Consider the following 14,601-nt stretch of genomic DNA (forward strand, 5'->3'; position numbering starts at 1 on the left):
TTGAAAGTCCGCTAGCGCGAATTTTAGTTTCATTGAAAATTGGTGATTTGCTGTAGATTTTTTAAAATATTATGATACATTTGAATTTATATGAATGTATGTTTTGATATTTAATAGATAAATAGTTAGTAATTAAGATAATAAATAAAAAATAATAGAAAGTTTTTTTGTTTTCAATCGACCGCAGCCATTTTGTGTAATTACGCCATCTATAAATTTAAATGTAAATTAAAAATAAAAGCATCTTGTCTCATTCATTTTTCATAGGTTGTTGACACGGGCGCACAGCTTTCCAGCCGGTTGTGTGAAGGTGTGTTTTTTGCTCGGCGAAAACGCGTAGCCGCAATTATTTATTAAAAAGTAATTGGTAGTGTAGCCGGTGTGATACTTAACGTCTTCGTCAAGACACTTAAATTACTTCTGTAAAGGTAAAATATATATATAGAGTGAGTTTATCATTAAATCAAATTGCTAATAAATAAATTCGGCTTAAATTCAGCGTCTGTCACACAACACACGATCGTGTGAAAAAAGAGTACGGGCGGTAGTAGTGTACATACATATATTCATACATACAGACGAATGACAGAGAAAAAGATGGATAGATAAATCGAGAGGAGTAAGTACATACTCTGCACACAAGTACCTAAGCACGTACTTCTATAAGAGTGAGTGAGCGGGTAAAAAATTTAAGAAGAAGACGACGTCGTTCAGAAGTGCAAGATAAAGAGGAACGATAGATTGTATGCCTGTGTCACGGCATTCCCTCTCTCTTATTACTCACACAATTGTTCCTTTTTATTTCGTAAATATCTATTAATACATAAATATATATATGTGTATATATAACGTATATGTAATTCAAGACAACGTGGAAAAAATTTTGTTGATATTTAAAATTAAAACAGGTAAACTTGAGAATTTGTCATCAGAATAATGTATCAGTAACCTGCAGTAACTGATACTAATATAAATTTCATTAAAACTCTACCCTACAACACGACAACGACGTCGAAAATTTTTATTTGAATTTACTCCATCCCGGAAGCGGCGACAGATCGTCTCCGACGTTTAACGCCGGAGAAATGGTTTCTTGCACATGGTGACATCGCTGGTAAGACATTTTATTATTGTTATTATTACTTTACATTTATATGTACATTACATATCCATATATAACTTTCTACTTTATATATATTTAAAATATATATAACAAATGTATAATTATTTTATGCTTCGTTGCACACGTACACGACCATCTCCTTTGTTCCTCCTCAACAACAGTGACTTTATATATTACTAAAAGTACTACTCGGTTACTCGAGTATAACCGAAAAAACCGATGAAGAAACCAGGAAAATATAAAATATATTCACATAACGTGGCCAGTAGACTGCGAGGAGTTTCCTCAGCAAAGACTCCAAGTAAAGACTGAAGCGTCAACTGGTCTCTCAGCTCAGTTCATTTTTTTTACTTAACTTATTTTTTAAAATCTCAACGTGGCCTTGGATTGGACGGTCAACGGCCCGTACACGTCAACATTGGCACGTTATTTACACTAGAATAATTACAATTGTCTAATCTAGTTAATTAACATAATTTTTCATTGACTCTTACAACACTTGTAATAATAAATTATTATAATGATAATAATGATGATGATGATGATGAATAATCTAAAGACATACAGAGAATTTGTTTAACAACTGTTACATTTATATTTCTCATTCTAAATGTATACATTATAACATAAATTTATTCGTAGCTGTTATGAATTTACGATTTGAATTACGATAAAGAAAAAATAATTACCTGGGCTGGGACAGTTATTGCTGATAAGCAGCACTCAATAAATAATAAGAGAATAAACTCTTGATAATTTAAATGGTATTGATGATTGATAACGAGTTAACATGTTATTAAAATTATTAAAACAAAATAATTAACAACAATCCATTATAGTAAACTATTAAATAAAATAAGTAATTATAATAATGAAAGTACTTAAATAGATTATCGATTTTCACAAGCAATTTCACGCATATTAAATCTAATGAATTTAATTAGATCTTTATAAGGAATAAATTACACAGTTGTTTAGTATTCAGATCAGTGGTGAAAAGACTCGTGGAGGTATTTTTTCATTGTTTAAATACACAAGCTTTATTTAAATAATTATTATAATTATGATGATAAGTTTTTTTTTGCTGACTGATTTTTAATAAATCAAAATTTTTTATTCTAACTAGGGTTTTAATTATCTAGTCTAGAGTGTAATCTATTAGCGGAGTCTGACGGGCGAATTATCAAAAGAGCAGTAGATGATGATAAAGACAGTAGTTGTGGAGGTAGTATATATATATATATTAGTATAGTAGTTGGGATAATATATGAATCTATATAGAGATATATAAATGGAGTAGGATATTATGGGAAAAATGAAACGAAAAAGCCGGTAATAGAGAAAATGAGAGTACAGCATAGGCAATTCCTCTCGAGTACTCGGGGCTGGTGGATTGTAGCGCTCGCTTCAAGTTCAGACACACAAACCAGGATTCAAGTATTGATTGCAGGAGAAGCATAGCCTGGTATAGCCGTGTGGTGAAACGGTGAACGTGGATAAAGGAGTGTAGAGTAGAGTAGAGAGACCACTGTATAGAATCATCAGTACTGAGACAGAGTAGAATATAACAGTCCAGACTACCGGCATCGTCACGTGTACGTGTTAAATACACGCCTAGATTTTAATTTTTATTTTATATACACGTTTTATAATATTTATCATACTGTCTATTATTTTTTACATCCGTTTCTTTGTACTTGGTAACAGAGCTGGTTTTTTTTTTCATATTTTTGTAATTACTCTTGTAGTTGTAATGTAAGTCTGTTACTTTTCCCTTGAGCTAATTTTTTTTCGCTAGTCAGATGCCTTAAACCGGCCTCTCACTCACTCATTTCTTTGGTGTTTATCGAGAATAATAATAGACTAGTGTGTGGTACGATCAATAAATAACGCAATGAGCACGTGCACGAAAGAACCATAAAAGCATGCACCGCTTTACGTTTTATCATGATTTTTTTTTTAATATCAAAGTAAAATTGGAGCTGAATTATTTAAAAAATTAAAGTTATCAAAAATATATTTTTTATTGTAATAATTAAAATTGATAAGGAAGTCGGTGTTTATTATTTGCTGAGTAAATTGACAGTAAAGTATTTTAGTAGTAAAAGTTTTATTTTAAAATGTAAAGAAAAAAAAAATCATGACAGTAGCATTGGACAGTTGAGGAGGAATCCAGGTATGGTCGATACCCTGCGTTATCTCTCCCTCTCCATCGTATTTCGGAAGTTCCTCCTATCGGCGATACGTTTACGACGTGTCATACGAAGTATCACAAGATCATATAACCAGCAGAGACTCGAGAAGAAGACGAAGGAGGTAGACCCGGATGCGGAGACGGATGAGGTGAAGGCACTAGATGTGAAGAAGAAGAAGCAGGTGAACGTGAGAATGACAACAATTGAGGAAAAAAAACGAGTTGCTGGGTCCAAGGTGTCGGCAATTGCAAATATATTCCAGTCAAAACCACAGCATGAGGGACTTGCCCATCATCATCGACCCACGACCATTCATCCGGAGGGTGGATTCAAGGAGCCACCGGCGCCTCTCTCTGATTCTCCAACTCAAGTGACTGTTGTTAGGACTGAGAGCCATGTCGCGAGGTTTAACAATGCACGAGCTCTGTTTGAAAAGCTTGGCGAGGAAAACAAGACCAATCGACCGTGAGTAATTCTTTACATTGAAACTATTTTTAAAAAGAAAAATATATTACTCTCTTCTACTCTTGTTATAAAATGAATTTTATTTTATTAATTTACTGAAATACTTTTTTTTTTTTTTTTTTTTTCATAGTGTAACAAAACCGACAAATTTTCATGGATTGAGATCACGATCTAGTTCAGCAAATTCTGGATCAGGCTGTACATCACCTGCTCGGTCACCGCGTCCTACATCACCTTCGCCACCTGGCAGTTGTCGTGATCATTTAAGTAATTGGAGTGCCAGTGTACCGGCGTTAAATGCCGAGCGTCACTTTGAAAATGGTCATGCTACGGATAATAATAATGCTGCTCAAAGACTAAAGCCACGTGTTGGTGTTGCGTCAAAGTTCGAAAAGAACTTTCACGGCAAAGAAAATCGTCGGGATGAAAAACAGCAAGCAGAGAGACCGGAGAAACCGGAAAGACGATTAAATTCTAAAGAGTTAATTGAAAAACAAAAAAATTGGACCAGTCATTTTTCTAAAACACGACCTAGCCGCTACAATTCTGATCCGAATAGGTCTGTCGTCCAGACGTCAATACAGAATCAAAATTCAAAGAGACTGATTGGTGATAATTCTATTGACCCGTCAATAGAGTCGGATTATCAGGAAATTGATTTTAAAAAATCACCGGAACCATGTCCTGCCACGAGATCTGCAAGTTTTTGTACATCAAGACCATCACCGACGATGTCACCGCCACCGCCATTACCACCTACACGAAATTCATCGGCTGTGAAGAAGGAGAGACCCGTGAGCTTCACCGCCACGAGTCCCACGGGATCAGACTCGCCCGTAAGTCCAGAATACGCTACAGTAAACAAGTCTTTTGACACGTCACCGACGATCCCGGAATACGCGGTCGTACAGAAGGGAATTAATGCCAAGCAGCCACCGAAATCTAACGAACCGATGCCTGAGTATGCGACAGTACAAAAACCACTAGGTGGTTCAAAGAAACTTGTTTTAGATACGTCATCAAAATTATCTTCTAAAGACAACTCTAAAGCAATTCAACAAGATATCAGTAGTCCATTATCGAGGAGTATTAATTCTAGTCCTACACGTCAACCTCTTCCAAGTCCTCGAGAATTGTCTAAAGAATCGTCATCGTCGAGTCCTGAACACGATGAAGAAATCGATAATCGAAAATACGATCTGCTGGAGGTTGACGACTGCCCGATTCTTCCAGCGAGTCCGATTCGTGCGCCACCCAAGACATCTGAATGGCGGAATGTTTGGCTCGCGAAAAATGAAGAAATTCTCAAAAATGTGTCAGAATTAAAAACAACTACGACAATAACTTCAACGACAACAGTAACTGCCGAAGAAATAATTGAACGCACGAGTTCACGCCCAGACTGGGCGAAACCTCACGTCGAGGTCGCCGAGTCAAAGCGTACCAGGTCACCGGAAAATGAATTACGTCCACCATCGGCAACTGACAGCGCTTCATCGAGCATGAGTTCACCCAGTTCGCCATCCAAAGATAGCAAAGAAGAGAAAGCTGAGAAGGAGCTACCGGAAAAGCTTCAGTATGGTAAGAATTATTATTATTATTATTATCATCAATGTAAATAAATAACTGCTTGGGGGATTATACACCTAATAATAGAGTGTCGTTATTAATTAAGATGCAGAATGAGAGTGACAATTTGTAACGAGTCATATTGTTGTTAGGCAGAAAAGTGATTAGAGTTGATCTGTGAATGACGCCCACGCGAAAGTTCAATGGCAATGGATTTAATCTAAAAATACTATGTCTCGACTGTTGGTCGTCGCGTTTACCACCACCTCGTTCGTGTGACTCTAACTTTTTTTGGACGCGTGCCAGTTTAAAATTTACAGAGTAGAGAGAAGGTAAAAGTTAAATACACGGATAAACCGTCACGTACACTCTCTGTATGATTTTCATGTTCATAGATTTATATGACTTTCCCCTTCTCTTTACACTAGCAATAACAACAATATTAAGCAGTTCTTCTTGACTATATCTACACTGTTCTTTTCTGCATATTCGCTTGCTCTCGATCTCCATTTGTTCTTCCTTCTTCTCCTCTTCCTCCTCTATCATCATCACCATCAACATCATCGTCTTCATCTCTATTTCCTCTTCCACCACCTTATTCTCGCCGTCGTATGTTCATACGAACATCCTTGTTCATTCGTGGGTCCAATGTAATTTCGCCGAGGGATATATTATTTATAGAAATTAGTGTGTGCGCACGTTCGGTACCATCGGGTCCGCATGTATTTTTTCCGTCGCGCTTTTACTCGTTAACTCGTTCGCGCGTTGACCGTCAAAGGCGAACGCATTACGCGTATCTAACTTGTTAAAGTACCCTCGAGTGAGCAGACTGTGATTCGATCGACAGCAACAGATTATTTTAATGGTGATGAGATAACGTAACAATATAAACATTTAATTTTTAAAGAGCTTAGTTTTTAAAGCTGTACGATGGTACTAGTCCCACTGAGTGTTTTACTATTTTTAAATATATTATTCATTTCTTTCTCTGTATCTCCATCTTCTTCGTCTTATTATTTTTACTTATTCATCTCTGATATTTTAAAACGTCGGTAATATTTTTGGATAGAGAAAATTATTAATGGGTTGTAAAATTTAGCGGTAAGTTATTGTTAAAACGGGTTTATTTGCTACTAAAACGGAGCGACGAAATAATTATTGGCGACCTCGCAGAACCATGTGCCTTCGTCTTTTCTGCATCGACTGTCGAGGTAGCGATGTTATTATTATTTTTATTATTATTAAAGATAATAATAATTTCCAATAATAAACATAAAATTAATCTTTAAACTCTCTCTCTATTTTTTTTTTTTTATCTTTTTATATATTCAAGGACGCAACAGCTATGACCTGGAGACGGAGGCTAATGACAAACCTAGTGTCTACACAGAGGTGGCACGTGAAGAGGAGGAAGAAGAGGAAGAGGTAGGAAGTGCTGAGAAATTTGTCGAGACTGATGCAGCGACTGTTGTGCGACGATCTCATGTGCGGATGGACTTACCAGCAGCTGGGTTAGGACAGCGTCCACCCTCTGTTATTAGTTCTGACCAAGAATTTCCACCGCTTGAGCACAAGGACATACCAGTGCCATCTCCTTACGCAAGACGTTTGCAACAACAGCAAGAGAACAAACCGCAGACTCAACCTAAGCCTGAATTACTGCTCGGTGTTAAATTGAATGCTGAGCAAAAAGATAAATCAAAATTTACTACAGACCAGAATACAAATTCTGTTGTGATGGAAGAGCATCAGCAGACGCGTAAGACATCGCGTGTTATTAGTGTTAAAAATGCTTTAGAAAAAGAAAAACAATTTTTAAATGAAAAACAGTGCCAAAAAACTATTTCAAATGCTAAAAATGATCAAATAAAAATGTCTATGAGAGAAAAATCAGTAGTAACTAAAGGAATAAATAAAGATGATGATGTTGTTGTTGTTGTTGACAAACGTTCGAGTTTTGTGGAGGTAGAAAAGCCAATAAATCAATCGTCAAGTCTTCCGACCAGTCAATTTATGAGTAATTTATCTGAACGACTTGATAGTAGCAAAGTTGATTGTAAACTTAATAATATTTCTACGAAAAGTAATTTATCGAACACTAATACTACAACTGCTGCTGTTACTTCTGTTACTGCTACTTCTCCTGCTGCTGCGGCTGCTGTTGATGTTACCGACAAAGTATCACTTGACAGCGATGCCGAGCAAATACAAACAACGTGGGAACTTGAAAAGCAGAAAGCTGATCAGTTGGCAGCATTAAGATCCGCTGAAGTAAATAATGATCAGGCATCCAAAATACCGATCAAAACTCATTCGCTTGTTTCTGCGGTTGTTGCTCAATTTCAATCAAAAGATAATGTTACTAACAATGTCACTACTACTACTGCTACTGAAATACATCAGCGTGAATCAGAGAATAGTCTCAATGAAGACACTGACTCAAGTGAATCCAAAACTGTGGTTAATTTGGATGATCAAAAGCATCAAGTGCCGGAATTAATTAATGATAATGCGAGTAATAAAAAATATGAAACTCCAGTAGCAAAAGGTGTACCTGTATCAAGTACTGTGACACCGGACACAATGACAGCTGATGAGGCTGAAAATCTTTTGAGTTCACGGATACTTGAGAAGAAAATTCGTCAAGGATCTGCGTTGCTGTCAGACGAGGAAGCGCAGGAAATAGCCAGGTTATTGTCACCAACAGCAGTCTCTCCGTCAGCTGTCACTCCTGCTACTGCTGCTGTTGCGGAAAAAATTTTGGCAAAAGAAAAGGAACTGGAAAAAGAAAAAGATAAAGATAATAAAGAAAAAGAAGAGTTGGACAATACACCAGACTGGCTGTCAGATGTACTCTCAGCACCGGATACTAGTTTAATCAACAGCACTGCTCAAGATTACAGTTTTTCACAGCGTTCGCGTAGTGATTTAACAATTGACTCGCTGACAGAGAGTCAAATTGGTTCTGTCACAGGTAGCGAAAGTGGACTGCTGGGGTCTGTCAGTAGTTTGAATGACACTCATGAGGCTAATGATGATACAGAGACTGAACAACGTGATGAAGTAACACCAGTACCTGGTAAAATAATTCTTGTGGAAGATGGAAAACATTTCTATGAAGACGGACACTTTTGGATGGAAGTGGAAGGACTTCCGGATTCTGATGACGAGGATTTGGGTTCGGTTGCTGTTAAGAAAAGTGGAAAAGTTTCGTTTGATACTCGTCCAATGCGTATATACTCAACCCACTCAGTCAATGAGTATGATCGTCGTAATGAAGATGTTGATCCTGTGGCTGCTAGTGCTGAGTACGAGTTAGAAAAACGTGTTGAAAAAATGGAGGTAATTTATTTATTAATTAAATATTTTTATAATAACGATGACATTCCCAATGATGGTTTATCCTTGCTCGCTAAATTTACCTTGACGACAACTCTGGCCACCCTGAAATGAGCCCGAGGCTCTTTTGGAGTGCTGAGGGAATATTTTAATTATCAAATTATTTACAAATTTAACAAAAGAATGTATTAAAATAAACTTAAAAAATAACTTTCAGGTGTTTCCAGTTGAATTAATGAAAGGTCCTGAGGGTCTTGGCTTGAGTATTATCGGTATGGGGGTAGGTGCCGACGCTGGTCTTGAAAAACTCGGTATATTTGTAAAGACAATCACGGAAAAAGGCGCGGCATCGCGTGAGGGAAGAATACAAGTGAATGATCAGATCGTTGAAGTCGATGGTAAATCATTAGTCGGTGTAACGCAAGCTTACGCTGCCAAAGTACTGAGGAATACTTCAGGACTAGTGCGATTCGTTATTGGCAGAGAACGTGACCCTAAAAATTCCGAGGTCGCTATGCTGATAAGACAGAGTCTCCAAGCGGATTTGGAGCGCGAGCAAGCCAATAATGCTGCCAACAGGTAATTAAATTCAAAATTTTCTTCAACTTTTCATTGAAAAATTAAATAATTAAAAATTTATAACTTCGTTTAAATATTTTTAGAAGATTGAACTTCTCAGATGCATCACCAGAATGTCCTCAACGAGAAGAACACACACCTGAAAATACCAGTAGACTAGGTGGTATTCCAGGTTCTCCAACGATGTCTTCTTGCTCCGAAGGCGAACCACCGCACAGTCCAATAGAAAGCTACCTTTCTCCAGGAAATCGAAGTCGTTCACCCATCATCAGCTCGTCCGGAGGACACGCGACAACTCAAAACGACGTGGAAAGTCTGCGAGCACTTCTCCAAGAGGTATTTTTTTCTCTCCGAACAATCGAATGCAAATAAATATTTACTTTGGTTTAAATTCATTATTTTTTTTTATTTTAAATTTTACTATTCAGTAGTTCCATTGAGCTTTTTTTTATCAATATTGTGCACTTTGTATGCTATTATTATTTAGTACAAAGGCATTAGTCATTAGTTACTAGTATAGTATTTAAAAATTACTGCAATATATTAGTAATTAGTATATTTATATATAGTTGCACATGAATTATTTTTATTTTCCGTCAATAGTAAACGTATTTTATTTACTTGAAACGAAGATGGTAACGCGATATTAGTTTATCTCGGGTTTTTGCTTATGCATTTGTGTGTGTTGTTGGTTGCTTGCAGACTCAATGTAAACTATCGATTGCCAATGAAGAAGTGGAAACGCTCAAGGCAAAGGTAAATTTCAATTACATTTCATTTACACTTTTTTTTTCATTTTTCACGTAGATATTTTTCTATTCACAAAATTGTATTGTTTTTGATAAATTATTAATTTATTTATTGACGAGAAATTGATTATTGATAATAAATTGCACAGCTGGTAGAGTTGGAGAATAGCGGAGCTGGCAGTGATGAGTATGCGGCAAAATTACGAGAATCGAGACTGCGACAGCACGAATCCGAACGTGCACTTAGCACTGCGAGACAAGAATTATCGGCAACTAGAGAAATGTTGTCACAATCTACGGCACAAACGACGACGTTCCAACAAAAGTATGCAAGAGCTAAACGATTGGCGCGAGAATTAAGAACTGATATAGCCGCGAGAGATGAATTTTATCAGCAATTACTTCAAGAGAAAGATACTGAGTACAACGCTCTTGTTAAAACTCTTAAAGATCGGGTAAATTTTTTTTTTTTTATTAATATATTATTATTTTTACTATCAAATCCATTTTCAGGCAGCCCCCGCCCCCACTTTTTAAAAATCTTCAATAAATTTTAACTGTCATACGCGTATCGAAATTTTATCAATTAATTTAAAAAAAAATTTTGACAGTTGTTATTAATTAGGAGTTGAACGAAAATTTGTTAAATAAATTTTAGCCTAAAAAATAAAAAAATTTGAATCATAAAATTGTCTTTAATTTTTTTGAATTAATTAATAAAATATGGATACACTTATGACAGTTGAGCCATTGAAAATTTTTAAAAAGTGAGGACACTGTCTGAGAATGGCTTTAAATGAATCATTTAATTAATTTTTTGATTATTAGGTTATTAAATTGGAGCTTGAACTGACGGAAACGCACACAAGATTCGGTTTACCAGTCCGATTGCCATATGATGGCTCAACAAAAGGAATAGTAACACCCCAATTATCCAGACGTCAATTACCACCTCCTCCATCGTCTGCAAGTTGTCAACTGTCTGACACAGAGACATCAGATTTGAGTAGCCCAGATGACGGAGATAAAACAGCGACTGTTGAAAGAAAATTACCTCTACCTATTCCAATAAAAGAAGAGTTAGATCGAGCGATACCAGCGCACCGTCTTCTGGATAATTCAGCCGGTAAAAATAAAGCTGAGCTGGCCAGTAGAGGTGGTCTTGCTAATCGTCAGCTGCCAAAGCGTTCTGGAGGACTGAGTAACAGCAGTTCGGACTACGGACTAGACGAGTCAGGGGACAATACCGACACTGAAGATTCATCTAAAATCGGTGGCGTATCTCATGATACCAGTACTAGATCAACAAGCGAGTCATTGAAACAATCAAATTTAAGCTCGTATTCAAGCAGCTCTTCAATATGCTCACAAAAAAGTAAACAGTATTTTGAATCAACGCACTCGACGATTCGTCAGCACAGTACAATAAGTTCTCAAGTACGAGCTATGACTGAACAAAGTTGGTCGGCGTCACAGAAAAGTCTTATCGGTCATCCGCCGTCACTGGCTGAGCAGTTGAAAAAAGTTTTAGCTGAAAGAGAGAGGCGGCTAGGAGGTGATATGTCATCGTCACGTGAAAATTCTGGTGATTTTACGGATTTAAATAATCCTCACAGTGATCCAACAGCTGTGGGCCATCATCTTATTGAGGAAATACGACAGGCTGTTAATGAAGCGAGTCAACGGGTAAAAATTGCTTCAGTACCGATGCCAGCGGGACCGGGTAATACACCTTGGCATCATCAAGGCGGCTCACCGTCCAGCTTATCATCGGGTGGATCTATAAGTCCAACAGCCATCGAGCCCAGCCCGTCCAAAATCGGCAGCGTTGATTCGGCTGAAGTTTGGATGCCACCCAATCCCGGTGACTTTGGTTTAGACAAAAAAATATTCTGGCAAACTGCTTCCATCACTGATTGGTCTAAGGAACAGGTAAATAGATTAATAAAATAATTAACGTTTTATAATTAACTTAAAGTAAAATTAATGATTTAATTTCAACGAATTTATAAATTTTAAAGGTTTGCCAATGGCTTACGGGGATTGGTCTAGAACGATTTACTTCACGTTTCGTCGACAATGGAATCAACGGCAGCAGCCTACTGCGTTTAGAGTCACGAGATTTAAAAACCCTGGGAATTTTTGGTGATGAGAAGGCGCATCTTAAGAGAAAACTCAAAGAATTGCGAGGTCAGGCTGAGCGTGAGCGTAAAGAGCGAAAAGAAATTGAACGAGTGCGAAAAAAAGCCGAGAAAGCCGCACGAAAAAAATAAATTATAATTAATTAATTAACTAATGATTATACTTTTACTGATGATGATAATAATAATTATTATTATAATGATGATGATGATGATGATGATTATTATTGACGGAACGAAAAATCGCTCACTGCTTAATGTAATAACGCAATAATACTTGTGTATTATTTTTTTATAAATTTTTAGCTCGTTATTATCAAAATTTTAGTGCTACTCTCAGTGGTACCTTCACGAGAGCTTCCCAGTGGTGGACGCCCAAGTATTTTTCGATTTATATATACATATATATAGATATTTTTATTGTTTTTTTTTTCTGTTCTATATTTTCATAATCGTTCCGTTACTCTGTGCGACGATTCATATTTTTTTTTTTAAATATTCTTTTTATCAGCCGATCAACGCGATTGTTAAAATTTATAATTATAATATTTTTGTATTTATCGTTATGAAAGCCATTTTGTAATTAGTTATGGCCGTTTAATTAATTTTGTTATGCTTGTTTTTTATTATTTTTTTTTCTTGTTTTTTTTTTTTTTTTTACGACTAATGAGCCATTTATTTTATATTACATTAACTCGTTCTCATATATATATTTATTTTGATATTTTGACGGCAATGCACACATCGTCGCATGTTAATAATGCATGATTAAAATAATAATAATAATAATAATACTAATAAAAAAAAATAATACAGCGTAAAATCATTAACTTAAAATTTAATCTAACATTATAAATAATTATAATAATAATTAATAAGTAATTATATAAGTATTTCATACGTACGATATATATATACCGGATAAGTTTATTTATTTTTGACGATTAATTTCAAGATATTTACGGTATTATCATAGCTAATAATTACAATTTATAATAATAATAATTATTTTTTTTTTATTATTATACAAGTTTGATAAAAAAAAACTGTGAATGTGTTTTTTGTTTGTTTGTTTTATCTGTGTTTTAAAAAATTAAAAAAAATATCAACGAAGAACCTCTTTGTAACGGCCAAGTGCCGTGGATATAGTCGTTAATTTAGTGTATATCAATTTGTAGAATGAAATAATTAATAATTATAATTAATATGAAAAAAAAATAATTAATGGAATAACGAATGATTTAAAATGTATGAGAGTATACTTTGCGTTAATTAATAATTTTTGCTCAAAGAATTCTCCATATCATAGACCGGATGAATAAACTATTTAATACATCAACGTACGCTTTCTTTGGATAATTTTTTTCCTCAGCTATTCTCTTGTTAAAGTACTTAATTAATAAATAAATTTAGACTAGCTTCATGTATTTTAGACATTCCGCAACGAAGTAACTTCTGAATGTCGATATTTATTGTCCAAAAATAATTTTTCTGCATTTATTTTTTTTAAGAGACAATTTTGCGAGCGATGCTTTTAAAAAATATTTAAAAAATTAAATTGTATTGAGATGCCCGGAGTCAGTGATCGGTATCTCAAATTAATTTAACAATCATATTTATATTAGCTGTAAGTTACAATTATAATTCTCAGTGTTAATTATAATTATCGGATAATTAATGTCTACTACGATGATTAATTAATTTAAATATTATTATTGCGAATGAGAAATTAATAATTACGACTGGATAATTTAATTAACAGTGAGAAAAAACAAATTACCGTGTATACACAAACGCTTCGGAGATGCCGATGGTCGTCCGAAGACGGGGTCTGAAGGAGAGACTTCATTTGATAAAGTCTTTGGCTGGTATGTGGGCCCCAGCGCCTGTAAAATATCACACCCTGAAGAGGGTCCAGGCGCTACCGTGTAAATATATACATATAGATATATATATTTATCATTTTTTTTTGTTTTTAAATATCATATAAGACTACAGTTGATACAGAAAATAAATAAATTGTCGTGAATAAATAATTATAGCAACAAAATACTAGTGTCATAATAGTTTCATTGTAGTGTACGAGCTGTCATCACATGAGTCTTCGATTTTTTTATAAATATATATATAAATATAAATAAATGAATGAATATTATTATTATTATTATTGTAATAAATAATAAAATGGTAAATAAATAAAAAGTCAAATAATTAAGACGAGAATCAAAGATAAATAATTCCGTGATTTTTCTCTTGTACAACTGAATGATGATTCATTTAAATTTTAAATCTTCTTATTAAAAAGAAAACAAAAAATAAAATTTTAAAGACTTATTGTGTGATTTTAAAAATAATGAAATTGTCACTTACAATAAAATTGTATTTGTATCTTTATTAAATTATAATTAAATGACCAACCAGTTTTTTATTAACTGGAATTA

General features: G+C 34.9%; 1 protein-coding gene across 6 annotated transcripts; it reads left to right on the forward strand.

Moving 5' to 3' along the window:
- Positions 1 to 283: 283 nt before the first annotated feature.
- Positions 284 to 14,518, forward strand: LOC103580996 (uncharacterized). Of its 6 annotated transcripts, none has more exons than XM_053738830.1 (11): positions 284 to 805; positions 909 to 1,114; positions 3,413 to 3,783; positions 3,914 to 5,364; positions 6,686 to 8,694; positions 8,909 to 9,270; positions 9,354 to 9,606; positions 9,973 to 10,026; positions 10,169 to 10,474; positions 10,848 to 11,951; positions 12,041 to 14,518. In XM_053738830.1, the coding sequence occupies exons 2-11, from the start codon at positions 1,100 to 1,102 to the stop codon at positions 12,290 to 12,292; spliced, it is 6,177 nt and encodes a 2,058-aa protein (XP_053594805.1). In that variant the 5' UTR covers positions 284 to 805; positions 909 to 1,099; the 3' UTR covers positions 12,293 to 14,518. The 6 variants fall into 6 exon arrangements, with proteins under 6 accessions (XP_053594805.1, XP_008561179.1, XP_053594804.1 ...); XM_008562957.2 differs by having other exon boundaries at positions 284 to 428; positions 500 to 1,114; XM_053738829.1 differs by having other exon boundaries at positions 284 to 1,114.
- The last annotated feature ends 83 nt before the right edge of the window (positions 14,519 to 14,601 follow it).

The sequence above is a fragment of the Microplitis demolitor genome, chromosome 4 (genome assembly GCF_026212275.2).
Source record: "Microplitis demolitor isolate Queensland-Clemson2020A chromosome 4, iyMicDemo2.1a, whole genome shotgun sequence".
Taxonomy (NCBI): Eukaryota; Metazoa; Arthropoda; class Insecta; order Hymenoptera; family Braconidae; genus Microplitis; species Microplitis demolitor.